Source organism: Netta rufina, assembly GCF_964035555.1.
Source record: "Netta rufina genome assembly, chromosome: 5".
Taxonomy (NCBI): Eukaryota; Metazoa; Chordata; class Aves; order Anseriformes; family Anatidae; genus Netta; species Netta rufina.
This window is the reverse complement of record NC_140128.1, coordinates 49,643,176-49,660,546: the sequence shown is the minus strand read 5'-3', so window position 1 is coordinate 49,660,546 and position 17,371 is coordinate 49,643,176. Positions and strand designations below refer to the sequence as shown.

Below are 17,371 nucleotides of genomic sequence, written 5' to 3'. Positions count from 1 at the left end.
GGTACTGAGTTGAATGCAAAATAATGTCAGTCTTAGAGGATGTATTTCTTCCCAAATCAGCAGCTAGTGGGGGGTGATGCACCTGGGAATTGCATTGAGGAGTAAGCTAGAGGACATAGGAAGAGTCACCAGAGGCCTAACAGTCAATAAAACAAATCTGGACCTTCAAACATGGGGACAGATAAAAGAGTACGAGGGGAAGTCAGAGGCATAAGTACTACATGTTACCACATTACCTCCCGGGGAGCGAGCAACCCCAGCCAGCGTTTCAGAGGCTGTGTGTGTCTGCGTGCTTAGAAGGAGTGGAGCCAGGGTGAGCTGCCATGTGTCATCACTAGCACACATTGAGGCTGCTGCCTCAATCACCTCTCCGCAACACCTTGCACACCAGTTATCTCGCTTCACTGCAATGGACAAATGGATGGGAAGGTTCCCCAAAACAGTGGCTCCTAGGGGTTTCCAAGACATAAGAAAAAAAAAATTCAAACTTCAAAAAATCACACAAACATGGAAAGAAAAAATAAGAGCATCAACATTCAAAACCTAGATTATTTTGAAATTGAAAGCTGTTGTGAAAAGACGGCACAAGACAATACTTGGTGGTCTGGGGAACAGAGATAGATATGATGCTTCCTCTTTTCCCCAAGGAATTTCAGCCTCCATTGATCCTGTCAGATGCATTTCTAATATCTTTAAAAACATCCAGTGACAGGGTACTTAAAATTAGATCCAAACTCTTTCTTCTGTCAATTATCTGACAGTGACATCTCTAATATAAAAGAGCTTACAGATTTATATCTATATTTATATTGTATCTATATTTAGATATTTATTTTATTATTTTAATATAAGTAAATTTGTATTTATTTATATCTTTTTCTTAGAATTTTAATTTTCTGAACATTTTCCTTTGTGTCTAGCTGAGAAAATTCATTGAAATATTTACATCACTAGGCCTACCACTGTGGTGAGCCTTTCTCCCAGAAAAAAAATTAAAAATAAAAATAAAAATAAAAATACAAATAAAAATACAAATAAAAATACAAATAAAATCTGATCCTAGAAAACAGCCGAAGTGGACAATAGAAACCCACTGGACACTACTGGATAGGACTGCTTTAGGAACACAAACATGGCTGGTGCTGGGAAAAGTATAATGCTTTGTACTCTCTCAGTTCCTAAAATATTTTATAATGTTGACTGTTGAAATTCCACAGCAGTATGGTCTTCAAAGGCCAAGCAAGGACTAGTACAATAGCCAGTCCTGAAAGACCTATATGTTTTGCTCTCTTTTGCCCAAGGAAGGTGACAAGTTATCTCAGGCAATATATGCATGTGGCTTTTTGATAGTCAGTCCAGGTCCCAAGGAGCCACGCTCCCAGATTCTCTGGGCCAGCCTAATCTAAGACATTATAACAATGTCTTACCAGACATGGAGATAACCTATCACCTATGGACAGCCAACAGCTCTCAGTATATCTTCTGCCTGCCAGAATGTATAGACACCACTTCAGATGTCTTTTGTCTCTTGCTTCAGATGCAGACCACACAGGAGCTAAGAAATGATGGCCGTGGGCAGCCAACTGGATTGGCATGCAGTCCTCATGGTGACTTCAGACACATGATGCAAAAGGCTTACAGAGATTTAACACACTGTAAAAGCCTAGAAACCACTGACAAACTGATGGATCTTCCTCCCTAGCTGCAGAAAGAACCACAGTAAATTTTCAGAGAGAACAGACATACTGGACAGTTTTGAATTAATACCTGATACAAAAGCTTGTATTACATACCAAATAGAGACTGCCAAGGAGAAGTGGGAGCTGCTACCAATAATGTCACCAAGATGTGTCAGTGCTTATCCCAGGGCAGAGTCTGATTCTCAGCAATCAGATGTTGGAGAGAAATTCTCCCCGTTAACCCCAGTGCTATGCAAATACAGCAGATCTCAGTGGTGAGCTCTGATGTCAGTGGTGTCTTTGTGATAGCTCCCTATTAGGTAAGACTAATAACCTGATCAATAGCCACTGTTGTGAGACAGATGGGCCCATTACAATCAGAGATGTTCAGCGTCTGGCTCTTAACTCTTAACCTCACCCAATATAAAATATTCACCAAAATTCTGTGTTAGACATTGGCACAACCCCATTTTTCTTTCCCTGCCATTAACAAATGTCAGGCTGCAATACTGTATACCACATCCATCTCACCACAATAGATGCCACATTTGTTGCATGTATTGTTAAAGAAACAGTATAATGGATCTCTTTACAAAAACCTGTTGTGGGGTTTAAGAGTAAGTGAAAAAATAATAATAACTTGGGATGTGTTTCTACCATATTTTGCTACAACAGTTAATATCTCTTTGTGATTTCCTCTTTAAACCAAGGTCAGGCACAACTCACACTGATGAAGTTTGTCAGAATTTAGCCTTGTTTTGCTAAATGACAAAGGGACCCCTGAGTCTTGCCCGCCCAAAGAAGTAAAGTTTTGCATGTTTGCTGCGGGCTGGTGTGGAGGAGGCCGCAAGCCTGACCCCCAGGGCCAAAAGTGGCACTGTAGTGATGGGAAGGGGAGGATGTTTGCAGGGCAGGGGGTCTTCTCAGGGTGCATAGTTTATGTGCACCTTCAAACCATGGTTCTACATGTACCGGAGTGAGTCAAACCTGAAAATCCTTTTATTTCAGCAGTCCACAAAGGCCACCCTGCTGCTCTTCCCTGGGTACAGGCTACACCTCACTGTGGGATCCAAGCATCTCCAAACCTTCCTGATGGAGCTTTCAGCAGGGGTGGGATGGGGAATAGTGAATATAAACATGGCATACACATCTCAAAAAAAAAAAAAAAAAATCATCATTATAAAGTTACTTCTGTCCTTTCAGTGACCATTCATAGGTGCACACACAACCTGGTAACTCCTTCCTGTCTGCACATGGATATTCTTCTCACATCCCCTTGAACTATGGGGTAATTTTTCATGCCAGGGAATCATCCAGTGCAATTTGCATAGAATTTTTCACAATGCCATCTCCAACAAGATATAGGTCTGGCATACAGTAGCAGAAGAAGAGCTGCAGGAGGAGGACCACCAAGAACAATTTTCCATCTATTTCTTCCTAAGTCTGGTCTTGCACAGCAGTGAATACAGCAGCACCTGGTTGCTCACCTCCTCACGTAATGCAGTCCACCTTATTCCTTCAGTCTCCCCATATTATCTTGCTGGCTAAGTCATCTGCTTGGATTCCTGTGGCAGATTTCATTTTTTTCCACACACCTCTCACAGAAATAGCAATTGCCTGGCAATAAGCGAATCCCTCATGCCTATGTCTCCATACACAATAAAGGAAGAGGGCTGCTAAATCAAAATGGAGGGACTGTTGCCATTGGGTTTCAAATGTATCCCACTGACCAAAACAACAAGGAAAAATAAAATAATGATAAGAAACTATGCACAAATGTAGTTTTCAATTATGTTTCTGATTACTTTTATTAATAATTGAATATTTTCATACATAATTCAAGCTTTGCCTACAGTTTATACTATCATCAAAAACCCTTATGGACTGGAATCAGGCAGCACGTTGTGTTCACACCTCCTGTGTAAGCATTGCGCATTCACATAGCTAGAGAGGGGACTGCTGGGCACCAGGACTTTGACCTGCTGGCTGCTGGTTCTCCTGATACTTTGTGTCTGGAGCAATCCTTTCTGAGAAGTTCGCCTTGGATTATTTCCAGTCACTTTCCAGATCTCATTCAGCAGCAGCATGTACTAAAACATAGAAGGTGTAGGTATGAACCAGCTCTGCTCTGCTGTCTTTCATTGCACCTCCTCCAGGGATTTTGTGCCATGTTCCCCAGCCTCACCTGAGTGCTGAGGTCAAGGCATCCCCATAGTTTGGAATCCATATCTGAGTCCAGATGGTCTGTGTGGCTGCAGCCACAAGGACAGGCTGGATGACCCACACCTCACAGCTTTTCAAAATCAGGTTCCCAGTTCTTCAGACTGGGAATCATGTCAGTTAGAGACAGAGATAAGAGATGAGAGAGACAGGATAAAAAAGAGTAGTGCTCTGTGAAATGGAACGTCTTTCAAGTTTTTGTTTTTGTTTTTTAATAAAATGTCCAATAAACATATGTATAGACAATGATTTTAGTCACCAGAGCAATTCAACCATATTTATGCTGGGGATAGGAGCTCTTAGACTTGTAGTTTTGGGGAAGATTATGGGGTTCACTCTAGAGACTGACAAAATAAGACCAGCTTTCTTCTAATGAGATCAGATAGAGAAAACAGATGAAAATATGTGCAGGTTTCTACTTGCCGGGGGAGTTAAAAAAAAAAAAAAAAAAAAAAAGAGAGAGAGAGAGAGAGAGAAAATTGATAGGGTTTTTTTTCTTAGAAATTGTGATTCCCTCTCCTTCTCTCCTTGCTCTTCAGCTGGAGCTACTTACACTTTTTTGTACATATACACAGCCCCATCCTTGTCATCTATCCATTTCTGTAACAGTCTGGGCAATCACAGTTCTGTTCTTATTTCATTCTTTGTCTATAACAACCTCAAGGATAGTAAAGAAACATATTCCTAATACTAGTATGGAGTAAACAAAGAGGTACGTTTTTAGGGCTTATTAAGGTTTGATGACTTTTTGTCATCTAGCTAGACATTTTCCAGTGGAGCAGCTACAGACCACATTGTATTAGTCAATTGTACTGAATTTCTGCAGTAAAGTGAATAAGGAATTCCTCCTAGAAATGTGTAACCAACCCTGACATCCACAAGGGAGCCAAATGGAGTCCAAGAGTAAATCTGAAGGCAATGTTTTCATGCTGTTTTTTACACATTTGAATAATGAGTATTTAATCTTCTGTAAAAACAGATGAAACCTAAGCAGTAATGAATATTGAGTGTAAATCTGATACAGCACTTAAATGATTTCTGCAACCTGCAGTCCACTCAGGATGTAGAGACTTCATTATAATAGCCACAATGGACTTGGAATGTACTATCTGTAATGAGAAATAATGTGACTGATATAGCTGAAAAACAGATGTGTTTGGGACATACATGCTCTTCCTCTCATCTGGGATTTTTCTGGACATTTTTAGTAGCTAATACTATGCATTTTACCTTTACATTTTTAAACAAAGAACTATGATGCTGCTGAGCAAATCCATTTTCTGAAGAGAAAAAAAAAAAAAAGTGACCAGCTACTGAAAGTGAGTAAGCAGGAGGCCTTTATCACTTTAATGTATCACTGGATGCAACATTTCAGAGCTAGAAAACTGAAAAAGCAAGAACAGGTTTCCGTGACATACATGTATAGTCATAATAGAGAGCATTTCTGGTCATGAATACAGATCTGAGGTATCCTATAATTTAAGGTGCTGGAGCACAAGCTAAAGATTACATGATGCAATTTTCCATGTTTGTCTTTTTCACCCCTCACTTGAACTAACATGGATTCACTGATTTTGTTGAAGGTATTCCTCTTCTGTACCAACTCATATTTTTCTAGGGTCGATCTAGGAGAAAACTTGAGCTGAAAGTCTGACACTTTTAATATTTAAAAAAACATTTAGAGTATTTTATAAACTTTTCATTTAATATAATGAAAATAAAAGAATCAGATGACTTTATATTTAGTCTAGATGTGCTCAATGTTGGGAATTCTGGTTTCCACAAACTGGAATTATCAAACAACTGAATGATCAAGTCTTCTGAAAACCAAATCTATGTGCAAATACAATTAAGAGTCCTAAAGTTTTTGTTTGTTTGTTTGTTTTATTTTGTTTTTGTATCCTTTGAAATAATTGGGATCATCAGGAACAATCCCCTCCACTCCCTGAGAGTTGGTGGTGGTATTTGGAGAACTGTAAATTCTTCTACTGTTTTCACTGTTGTGAACTTTATTAATCTGTGAACCCATAAAAATTCATCAATAAGGTGTGGGATCCTGTGTAGAGTCTTCAAATCCATGAACAATAAACTTACTTTCTACTACTGAAAGCACTGCCTTAGATACATGAAGCAATAAAAATATCTATAAAAGAATAACAAGAAAAATATTTTGAGTGTGATCCAACATTCAAAGTATATTGATGCTGTGCATTTACCAGCCTCTTGATGGTATTCTAGACTCAAAACTAAGAATTAGTCTGAAAGAGACAGTGCTTTCAGGCAGCAGGAGGCTTTGAGATCTCAGTGCTGAAACATTTTCTGTTTATGTTTTGGCTAGTGTTTCTCCGTGTCTAAAACTTTTCTCAAGTTCATTGACTTGCATCCAGAAATGTCATTAGCAAAAAATGCTTAAAAGGATTCTTCCTAGGCCTTCTTCCTAGGCCTGGCTGACCACAAAGCCCTGCCTTGAGAAGTGGTCACCTTGACTTCCTCTGCTTCTGGCTCCAGCTAAAATCACATCCCAAAGTATCTGAAGATGTGGGAACAAATCCTACCTAAAGACAGATTGGTGAGTATCTGTCGATTTTGATGAGGTTTTGACAAGGCAGCCTGGAAGAGCTGCCTTCTCATATTCTCTCATGCCCTCTGAATACTTGTGCACATGGTGTAAAATCAATCTATACAGACAAAATAAATAGCCTCTTCGAATCCATTATAACCATAATGGCTTCTTAGACTAAAAGAGTATGATAATGTGTTTGTACAGCTAATCAGTGTAGCATTCCTTACTAATGTTTCCTGAGTAGTTGCTGTATTGGAGTGTTAATCATGATTGTTCTGATTATCAGGAATTGTTCTTAAAAAAAAAAAAAAAAAAAAAAAAAAAAGGTAAGATAAATACTTTCTTCTAATAAACAGACCAAACATGAAAAGAGAAAAAGAAAAAAAAAAATACAAAATTTAATGCTTTTTATACTACCAAGTGTTCATATTTGCTTAAAATTTTTGAAAGACCACTTTTCTGAAAAAAAAATAATATTTTCAAATAGGTTAACTCTGTATTTTGAGCAGTGGCATTTGCTCATATGGGACTCTTGATCTCCAGAGCACCAAGCCAGAAAACATGGAACTGTGTTGATCCCACCAGTGAAGGATCTGGACTTGTTCTTGATTTTTGTGCTGTAATAGATACACCTAGGAAGATAGGATCCCGTTCCTGCCTCAGCCATCAAACACGCTGCTGCCATTGGGTAGCTGGATTTAGATGTGCTGTTTTGGCAGGCGGGGAAACTGATGCAGGTCATTTTAAAAACATGTCCAAGGCAACAGAGAAGTTACAGTAGGATCACAACTCAAGAAATCTTGATTATGGTTCAGGGGTTGTACCCCAGTTAATATCCATCTCAACCTTTAAGTAGTGTGGCTGCTGCAGACAGATCATCATATTCTTCCTCGCACCAGTCCTGGTGCTACAAAACACTTACTGTGTTATTAAGGAAAATGTATTTAAAGCCTGTCATTGATTCAAAGCCTGCAGTCTTATGGGCACTATGTCATTTATCTTCCTTGTAAGTGGGAAAAATTCCTGGACTCTATTTTTTCTCCATAGAAACTACAGAATAGAAGTCAATGAAATTAATGAAAAGCACTGGTATCATGTGGACAAGAGGGCATATATTCAGCTCTTTCTTCAGCCATTCAGTCTAATGGGAAATAAGCCTGTGTGTTGACTGCATACTGCATGACTGGGGCCAAAGCTGGAGATTGGTTTTAATGCATCCACAGCCCAATCATTTCACTCAGGGAGCTGTCAGTTACCAGAGCAAAATAGAAAAGATGCTGATTACCTGGACCAGACTCTGCTCTTATTTGTGTCCAGCAATCTCCCTGGTTGCACCTGCTTCTGTGCAACTGCGGGCAGAGCTTGGCCCTGTGTCCTCAGTTCCCTGGGTTGTCTTTGAACCAAAGGAACAACACTTAGAGATGGGCATTTGGAGAATTGCTAATGGCAGGAAATTCCACAGTTCTCCTGACATTAAGGCATTGTAAACACTGAAAGAAAAGAAATATGTGTTGTGTGGTTTGTGGTTCTTTTTTTTTTTTTTTTCTTTTGGCGTGCAATGCCTAAAGCCTTATCTCTCATTCTGTCAGGAACCAAGGACTATGTATACAGATGGTGCAATTTATTATGTTCTGTACTGTGACCAAGTGCTGAAATACCTTCAGGAAATCACCAGAAAGCCTGAAAAGCTTTGCTGTCTCTTGTGACTCCAGCTCCGTAAAACTATAATTGAATGAGCACAATATATTAAGCACTATATGTTACACAGTAGACTTACAGAAAAGGATGCCATCTTTTTCAGCAACATTACAGAAAATATATTTTCTCTACAATTACTGCTTGTACCCAATGTCATGTTGTCTCTCTTTCTCTATATTCGACCCTTAAAAACCCACAAGATAGGGATTTACAAATAAATGTCTAGCCACAATGGGACTAGTTCAAGTCAGGTGTAACTCCATTAAATTCCACTATATTGTCCTCATTTGTAAGATGTTGCTGAGCCCGATAGCCCTGACATTTAAACCAGCATCTGTTGGGATTGAAATGAATGGAGATACAGTAGCGTGAAAAGAGAATTTTAGCCCTGTATTGGCTGAGGGGTTAATGCATTTTCATTCTTGTTCCACTGAGCAGGTTTTTATGAAACAATTTATGAAACTTGTCTCAGCGGGTGCCAGAAATAGGGGGAAAAAAATAAAATGCATGTCCTGAAACCCAGACATATCTGGGTATGAAATATAAAACTTGAGCCCAACATCTTATTTGAACCCATTTCTTTACTTCATTCACTGAAATGGATTCATTTACTCATCCACACACTAAAAACAGGACCCCTGTGCCGCTGACTCAACAACAGACAGTTATGGTCATTCTGGTGCACACCAAGCTCAACTTGCAGCAATGGCCACCATTCACAGAGCAGAGGTTTTGCTCATGATCACTTCACTGCAAGCAAAACCATTTCCATCTTTGATTTTCCATCCTGTTACCTCCCTGTACGGCCATGATATTGGGGGATTCTTTATCTACATCCCCACAAGTGCTATTATTTCAGCGTGTTGTGCTATTATTTTTTATTTATTATTTAATTATTATTTATTGAAACACCAATGCCACGAAGCATCTTCCTTATGACATCCCAAACCCCAGGCAGGGACACAGAGCTGACACCTCGGGCCTGTCACAGGAGAAGACTTTGCAACACTTTGGGGCAAAAATAAAAAAAAAAAAATAAAAAAAAAAACCGTAAATAATTAAAATTAAAACACTTTTAAACATAAAAAAAAAAAAAAAAAATAATTAAAAAAAAAAAAGCCGCCTCCGGCCCGGTGCAGTCTCCGGCGGGCGGAGGCCGGGCGGGAAGGGAGGCCAGGAGGCCGGGAGGGAGGGAGGAGAGCCGCGGGGAGCCGGGCGCGCAAGGGACTGCCTCGATGGGCTTGAAAAATCACTGCAGCAGCGGCGGCGGCGGGCAGGGGGGCGATGCAATCCCCGGGCTGCGCGCTGCCACGCCGCTCTGCCCGCCTCTCCGGCAGCTCCCGGCCCCTCTGCCCTCCAAAACTTTCCCCTCGCCCCTCCCCGGGGTGCGAGCTAGCCCCGGGCTGAGCGGTGAGCGCCGGCCCCGGGAGCTCCCGACGCGGGCGGGCGGCCGGCGGAGCATCCCGGCAGGGGGCGGGCGGGGAGGGGCGGAGGCACGGCTCCCCGCCGGGCGCTGGGTTTTCCCGACCACCCTTTCCCCTCCCCACCCGCCCACCTCCCTCCTTCCCTCCCTCCCTCCCCTCCAGAATTAAAGTTGGGACGGTGGCGCTCCAGGGATGGGTGCGAGCCAACGCCTCTGCCGCCGGCTCGCTCTGCTCCGTCCCCAGGTCGCCCGGAGCCCGCTCCCCCGCCCGCCCGCCCAGGAGGGATGCTGCTCCGGGAGCTTCTGGGACTGCTCCGCTGTTGCTGGCCCTCCCTGCTGCTGCACTGTGCTCTCCACCCGCTCTGGGGCTCCGTCCAGGTAGGGCCGCGCTGCTGGCACGGCAAGGGGCCGGGGGGCGGCAGCAGGCAGCAGGTAGAGCCCCCGGGCGGACCCGAGGCGGGGGCGGGCGGGAGCCCCCGAGGCGGGGGAAGCCGCGGCTGGGCTCGACGCGGTCCCCCCGCTGCCCGCGATGCGGGACCGAGCGCGCCGGGCAGCCGCGCCCGGGTGCCGAGACCCCGCGGGCGACTGCGCGGTGCGGCCGGAGCCTGGCGGAGCGGGACTTTTCTCGGGCCACCGGCTCGGACAGCGCCTTGCGCTGGAGATGGAAGAGGCGGCCGAAGGAGGCGCGCACGGAGCCCAGCTCCGGAGGGCTGGTGGTGGTCGTGGTTTGCCGTGGGGGTTTAATGACGGTGGGGAATCGGGGGTTCTCCGGGCAAAAGCAGCTTTTTGACAACTTGGACACGTGTGACCTTGGTCGTGGTGCACAGTGAGCAGGGAGATGGACTGAGAGTGGCCATCCAGTTTGGAGAACCAGACCGACTGCAAAGCTCAACTCAAATGCGTCACTTTGATATTTTAAACTTTATTTGTAATATATGTCTTCAGAGGAGTGATTGATGAGCCAGCCAAGTGCTGTTCAAGAACAGAAGGGTTGCAGTTTCTTGGAGAAAACACAGTGGAGACTCCACGTCTTTGACTCCCTGTTCTAAACTTAGTGGCTCCCAAGAGATTAAATAGAGATGTTTAAATATCTTGTCTCTTGCCGTGAATGACAGAGAGGATTTGTGATCCTTGCAGATTAAAATGAACAGAAATACAGCAAAAACAACATCTTTTAAACCAATGCCCCTGTTGTAAAAACCTCTTCCACCACTACCACTGCTGTCCTGCTCAAGTATTCAGCTAGCTGGCCATAAGTTAAAACTGTAACTGCATCTCTAAGGGAAGTGCAGTTGTATAGAGATGCCTTCTGAAACCTCTCTTCTGTAATCACTCAGTCAACCAAGCAGATGGGAAAAAAAAATAAAAATAAAAAAATACTAAAAAAAAACTTGCATAAATATGTCTCTGCAAACTACTTAGGTGATCTAACCTAATCTTTCAGAAGTAATTATGTTTAGTTTATAACAATTGAAACAGGCTATGAGAAATGCAAAAGTCAAGGGGTCCTGCCTTTCCATGCAAAAATTTGGAAGTTTTGTTGTCCCATTCTTCATCCATACCTGTGTAACTGCCTACTGTTCTGTGTAAGGGCAATCAATAAACCTCCTCAGTCTCAAGCTTTTTGCCTGCCTCTCCCAAAACTCTGACATATCTAAGGATCCCAGTGGCATGTAGCGATGGAAAGGACAGGTGTGGAGCACTCACCAGCATGAAGACCTTCCTGTGACAAGAACTCCCTTGTCTTTGAATCCCTCCCATGACTTTCTTCCCCATGTTGAGTCATAATCCTTACTCTTATCTTAAAAGTTTCGCAAGCCGTACTCTTCTCAACTAATCTGTGAGTGTCCCATCTTGTCACTCTCTGTCCCTGCTCCATCTACAGCAGCCACTGTGTTTTGTCACTTCTCTTCTCCCAGCCCCTCTTTACCGGTTCGTCTGTGCTATGACCTACGTGGGGCACAGCCTTCCCTACCACATCTTGGCACTCCCTCTTCAAGCCCTGCCTTGGGACACTTTAGAGAATCTGTCAAATACTAACCAGACAAGAAATATTTATCTTATTTAAAAAAAAATAAAATAAGAAAGAAAGAAAGAAAACATCTTTAACATATTTTTTATTAGCCTAGTAGCCAGAACAATGACAGGAAGGAAGGGATGATTCTGTCTGAGGCTTTTGACATACTTTTTTTTTTTATTTTATTATTTTTTTAATTAAGTGTTCTGATAAATAATGGTGTCACATTTTTTCTGGTTTCATAAACGTGGATTTGGATTAACTCTGATGTGAATTATGCAGAGCCATTCTGGGATATACACGGCAGCATCGAGAACTCTTCTCTGTAGACTGCTTCCAAGAGACAAATGCTCTTGCCACATCAGCAGGCTTTTAGAGGTCTCTGTGCTTTTTCAGTCAATTGCACTTTTCCTTTCAAGCTTTTCTCCTTTTACCTGATTCACAAAATAACAAGAGGACCATGCTGTGGGGACCATATTAATCCTCTTTCCCCATTCCACTCTGTAGATCATGCTTGTGAACTGCTGCAACCCCATGGGACTCTACTGAAATACCAAACACTTATGAAATACCAAACACCACATGCAGATTTGTTTTTCCACTCCATGCAAAGCAGGAATAGGACCACTGTATCTGCAGGATATCTTGGATTAAAAAGATGTATCACAGATATGAACCTCAATTGAGAAACTATAGAGGGAAACCAATGTTTACAACTTTTTGCTTGCTTTTCCCTGGACATTTGTGGATCAGACTTCCACTTCGATGAATATGTAAAGATGTTTGTTTTTTGCAAAGCATGTTCGTATCAAAGGCACAAATCCATAAAGTCAACTGTCTGTTTTCAGAGCAGGGAAAAAAATGAATCTCCTTGATGTCCAGGCAACACATGTCCAAACTGACAGACTTCTGAGTGTGTTTAGAAAGCCTCATGCCAAACAATGAACGATGTTTTAGAGAGGCCAAGGAGACACGTGTTCATGGCACTTACAACAGCTGGGCTGGAAGGTGCAGATGTAACATCTGGGGAGCAAGACCTGTTTGGTCCAGAGATGAACCCTCACCAAGACAACATCTGTGCCACGAGCTGACTGGCAGCCTGGCAGGTGTCTTCTTGGTCATCATCTACAAAGTGCATCCAAAGCCATTCCAGGGACATACTGGTGTCTGGCAAAACAAATAGGCAATAAAGTCTGAGGACAGGCTCTAATTAGCAGACTGGTCCAGAGAGAGATTAGGCTCTTTCAACATGCTTTTTTCTCCTGCCATCTCCTGTAAAAGCAGTTTACCTTGAACTGCAGACAGTAGGAAAGAAACATGGAGTAATTTATTTCATCATCCTCCGCCAGAGCAAGATTGTTCCCTCAAGCGTATTTTCTAGTGATTTGTTCTGCTTACCTTTAGAAGACACAAATAATAGCCTTCATTCCTTTCATAACAAGACTAATAGACATCAACAGTGGGATTTATTTTTTTTTTCTTGAAAATGAGCCAAATATCTTTTCCTTTTTCTTAATTCTATCTTTCTACTGTTGGTTAATCTTCCTGAAACAGTCCTCCACTACTTCTCTCCCCCTCAAACTCAATTTGTGTCTTTTCTTTTCTTGCCAGATTTCAGCCAGTTTACAATATCTTTGTTCTTGCATACTAACCCTCTAAGACAAACCCCTGGCAAGGTAAAATCTGTGTTCCCAGAAGTATCTTCTAGCAACCGGACATTCTACTGAGTGAGAAGGGAAGGAAAACAAACAATTTTGGTAAACGATCAGACTAAGGTGTGGGGAGACCAAACAACTCTATTTTCAGGAAAAGTATGCAGAAGCAGAGAGCAGCTGGACATGTGTAGGGTTAATCTTGTCTGCAAAGTAATTGAGAAAAATATTCACTGGTTTCTGAGGACACTCTATTACCAGCCTAAGGTAGAAGAGCCTCCAGGGATTTAAAAGCAGTCAATAGTCTAAAAAAAGACCAAGCAAGCCTTTTGGTTCTGGTTGATATTAAGTTAGAGCAATAAGTCAGCATAGCTTTTCCATACCAGCACGGTGTTCAGACTCATATACACAAAGCTGTTTCTGGTCTGCATATGAGGTCGGCTCCAAGCCTGCTGAATGTTATTCTTCCTCGTGTCTGGTCTCTCCCACTTTCCTGGCTCCTGCAAGACTGCAGCGAGCCATAGCATTTAGCAACCGGAGAACCAGGTAGGGAGCAAAAATTAGAGCTGGGTGTTAATACTTGCTTCTTTATCAGTTGCTGGGGCCAGTGGAGAGATATTGCCCTACTTGCTCTGTGAGCACTGCAGGTGCTGTCCCATGGGTCCAAGCCAGGAGAAGTCCTGGGTGCTCTTCCAGCAGGGCTCCTCTTGGACATGCTGGTAACGCCACAGCCTGACACACGAACAGCCTTGGAAGAGCTGAAACAGTGTAGAGGATATTTTGCTGCCTGTGATCACTTACTTTAAAGATAAATATACCTACTTAGCAGACAGATTTATTACCAGCTATGAGGGATTACAAAGCCCAGTCAGTTTGATTCATTAGAGCATTCAGAGAGTTTGTGTAAGTTCCTGGAAGCTGCCTGAGATGATCTTTAGCCATCCTCTTGCTGTTACCTGATGGTGAAGGGGAAAGTTGGAAGGCACTTGTACTGAATTTGTTTTTCCCTATGTTTGGTAATAGATTTTGACATGCTGTTTAAAGAACTGAGCCTTCTGCCTTGTGCTGTGCCAAGCCGTCCTTCCAACTCAGTTGCGCGTAGCTCTTTCTATTCTTTTATTCCCTCTCTATAATATTTAATCAACAAAGCCCTACCGCCATTTCCCCGAGGCCAGAGTAATGCATCTTTCTGCATTTAGAAACCTCCTACGCATGTGAACATGTCTTTTGTGCTGTGATGCTGTTTTAATTAGCCACATCTCTCTTGTTGGCCAGAAATACATGAAAAGACTGCGTGCAGCTCTCCTGCAGTCAGGAGGTACCTAGCTGTGGGCCATGGGAGAGGCTTGCTGACCATGCTGGGGGCTAGGGGATGAAGGGGAGAGGAGATGGGCTCTGCATGCCTGGAGCTGGCAGGGGAAGGGAGGCAACCCTGGGTGGCTGTGGGGATAGATGAGGACGCAGAAGGGGCCTACCTAAAGCAGGTCGGAGGGGCAGGCATGAGACATCCTCTGTGTAACGACCAACATGCTATGGAAAATAGATAATTCAAGAATATGACGTTAGCCTAAAACTGTTAGGACAATAGCCCTCCCAACACCAAACTGTACAAGGCAACAGCTGAATACTAGTGTCACTTCCCTGCGCTTCAGTGAGACATGGGTCCATCCCAGGCGGGCTCTTAACCCTACATTCAAAGTTCTTGTTAGATAACGTGCTGCTTCATCTTATAGGCTCTGTCTCCTTAAAAGAGTATCCTGAGACTCTATTAGAGTCTCAGTCCTTTCAAAAAAGCTGGCTTAAATACCTCTGAAATTAACACCAGTCAGAGCTCCTGCAATGTTCCCCAAATTTACTTTTCATTAGGGACTTACTCCACTTCATTTTTTAGCATTAGATCAGGAATTTTACAGTCACTGAATATTCCTTAAGTCCCCAGTCATGTAAATATTATTGCCAGTAAGAAAAATATGCTGTTAATAAGTGCCGCTTTTCATGTTGAGATCAAGATATTGAATACATTGAATACTGGCTAAATTGTTGTCCAGGGCTAACCCACTTGGGTTCAACAGTATTTACACTTGGGCTTTGCAATGCCCCCTCTTCAGCTTTATAACTAACCAATACTGCATGTTACGGAGGCTACAAGTCACAGTTTGTGGCATTTCCATTTTCACCATGCCATAGATGTGGCCTATAGATGGGTAAAATGTGGGTTCCCTCTCACCATAGTGGGAAGTGAAGTACTCTGTGAAATGCTCTCCAAACATCAGAGGGAGACTAGCAAAACAGAGATCTCATCTGGCTTTCAGTTCTGCCATAAGGAAAATGAACATAATCCTGACCCTAAATGTCTTGTAATTTTTTATTAGCTCTCTTTGGCTTGCAGCAATGACCCTGTGAATAATGCATGCTGCTAGATGGCTTTCCTAAGGAAAGAAGGCTTACGCAATCATATTGTCTGCCACTACCCGCCTTCTCCCTACCTCATAATAACTCAGAAACCAACTGTCCAATTTCAACTGCATTTGACAGAGGGAAAGAGGTCTTGAAGATACTATGTTAAGTAAAAAATAAAATAAAATTGAGACCACATGGGGAAGAGACCTTGTAGTGGCCTCAGTGAAAAGCAGGCGGTGGCAGGAACTCAGTTCTCACCAGGGGATGAGGTGCCACTCGGGAGCTCAAGTCCAAGAAGCACATTCATGGAAAATAAGTTTTCACTCTTTCTGCTGTTCATGCAATGACTTGTTTCTTCACAGATCACTCAGGGCGAGCCCCAGAAGTCATGCCCCAAGCCTGTAGCAGACAAAGTGACAGAGAGCTGCCAGGAAGTTTGCCAGTGCAGACCACCTCCACCATTGCCACCACCCCCTCCACCTCCGCCGCCCCCGAGGTTGCTGGTGGTGCCGGGTAAGTAGCCACTGGTATGGCTGTGGTGCACTGAAGGGGTGCAAAGCGATGGGAATACCTGGATAGATGGAAGGAGAAAGGATGTGGGAGAGGGCACAGCTAGCTCATTTGTCATTTTCCACTTGGCAAATGGAGGAAAAAGTGTTCTCAGTGGAGATGGAGATCTGTTTTCTGATCAATGAATAGTACTTGTCTTTTGGAGGAAAGCCAGAGAAATTCCCTCCTTTTGTTGTGTTATATATGATTCCCTGGCTTTAATTAGTTTGCTAATGTCCTAGTCCTGAGAAATGCTCTCCTACGCAAAGTGCTGTGCTTCCCCTTGATTTGTATGACCTACTGTTTCACCAGGTACACACCTTGGAGGTCCTCATGGTCTGAGGCAAATTAATTTACAAGCAGGCAAAATTTTCATCATTCTGTCTAGTCCAACCCAGGAGGGAAAGGTGGAATTGGCAAAGAGGCTGTGTGGGGTCTCCGTCTTTGAAGGTCTTCAAAAGGCAGACAGGCAAGGGCTTCTTTGAGCAGAAGACTGGAGTTAGTTCGTCTCCAATTTACTTCCAAATCAGTACTTCTGTGATCTCTGATACATGAATCCTTTCCAGAGAGCGGAGAGTCGCCTCGTGCACAGATAGTTGTGTCAGCAGTCCCCAGAGAGGAGTTCCTTGGCAGTGCAATGGACCTTGCTGGCACTACATGTACTAACTGGTTGCAGGGACACGGGCTGAACCCTGTGCAGGTACCTTTAGATCCCAGGTGTTTGGTATTACAGCAGATTTCCTTAGCACTACTATATTATTGCAAATTTGTCTCTCCCTAAAAGGCTGCTTATTAATTCTTCTCCCTGCTTAGATAAACTTCCCTGGAACAGTGTTGTAAAGTAAAATGGGAGAAGAATTCATTAGGTAGCATCATTTGGATATTTGTCTTTATCAGCTCCATCCCCAGATTTGTAGAAGACATGAGGAAGGCTCCTGCACAGTTTTTAGCCTGCTAGAGGACAGGCAGAATTTTGCAGTGTTTTCTGCCAGCAGTATGCTTCGTATCTGTGCCAGGCTGCAGAAATTTAAGGCAGAGACAGGGAAAAAAAAAAAAAAGAAAAAAAAAAAAAAACAGTAATTTGAAACACTTGGAAAAGGAAGTACAAAGACAGCTTTAAAAGCAAAGATGAAGGTTTTTAGTAGCAGGAGAAATCTCTTTCAATATTCA

The 17,371-nt window shown here is 42.9% G+C and overlaps 1 protein-coding gene across 1 annotated transcript in view; it reads left to right on the top strand.

The window, feature by feature from the left end:
• Positions 1-9,868: 9,868 nt before the first annotated feature.
• The window catches only part of PRIMA1 (proline rich membrane anchor 1), a gene marked incomplete at both ends in the record, with an annotated part of 48,397 nt that continues 40,894 nt past the window's right edge, over positions 9,869-17,371 (top strand). The window contains 2 exons of the mRNA XM_084287036.1: positions 9,869-9,961; positions 16,015-16,165. Coding sequence (XP_084143162.1) covers positions 9,869-9,961; positions 16,015-16,165 — 244 coding nt within the window. The remainder of the gene's footprint in view (positions 9,962-16,014; positions 16,166-17,371) is intronic.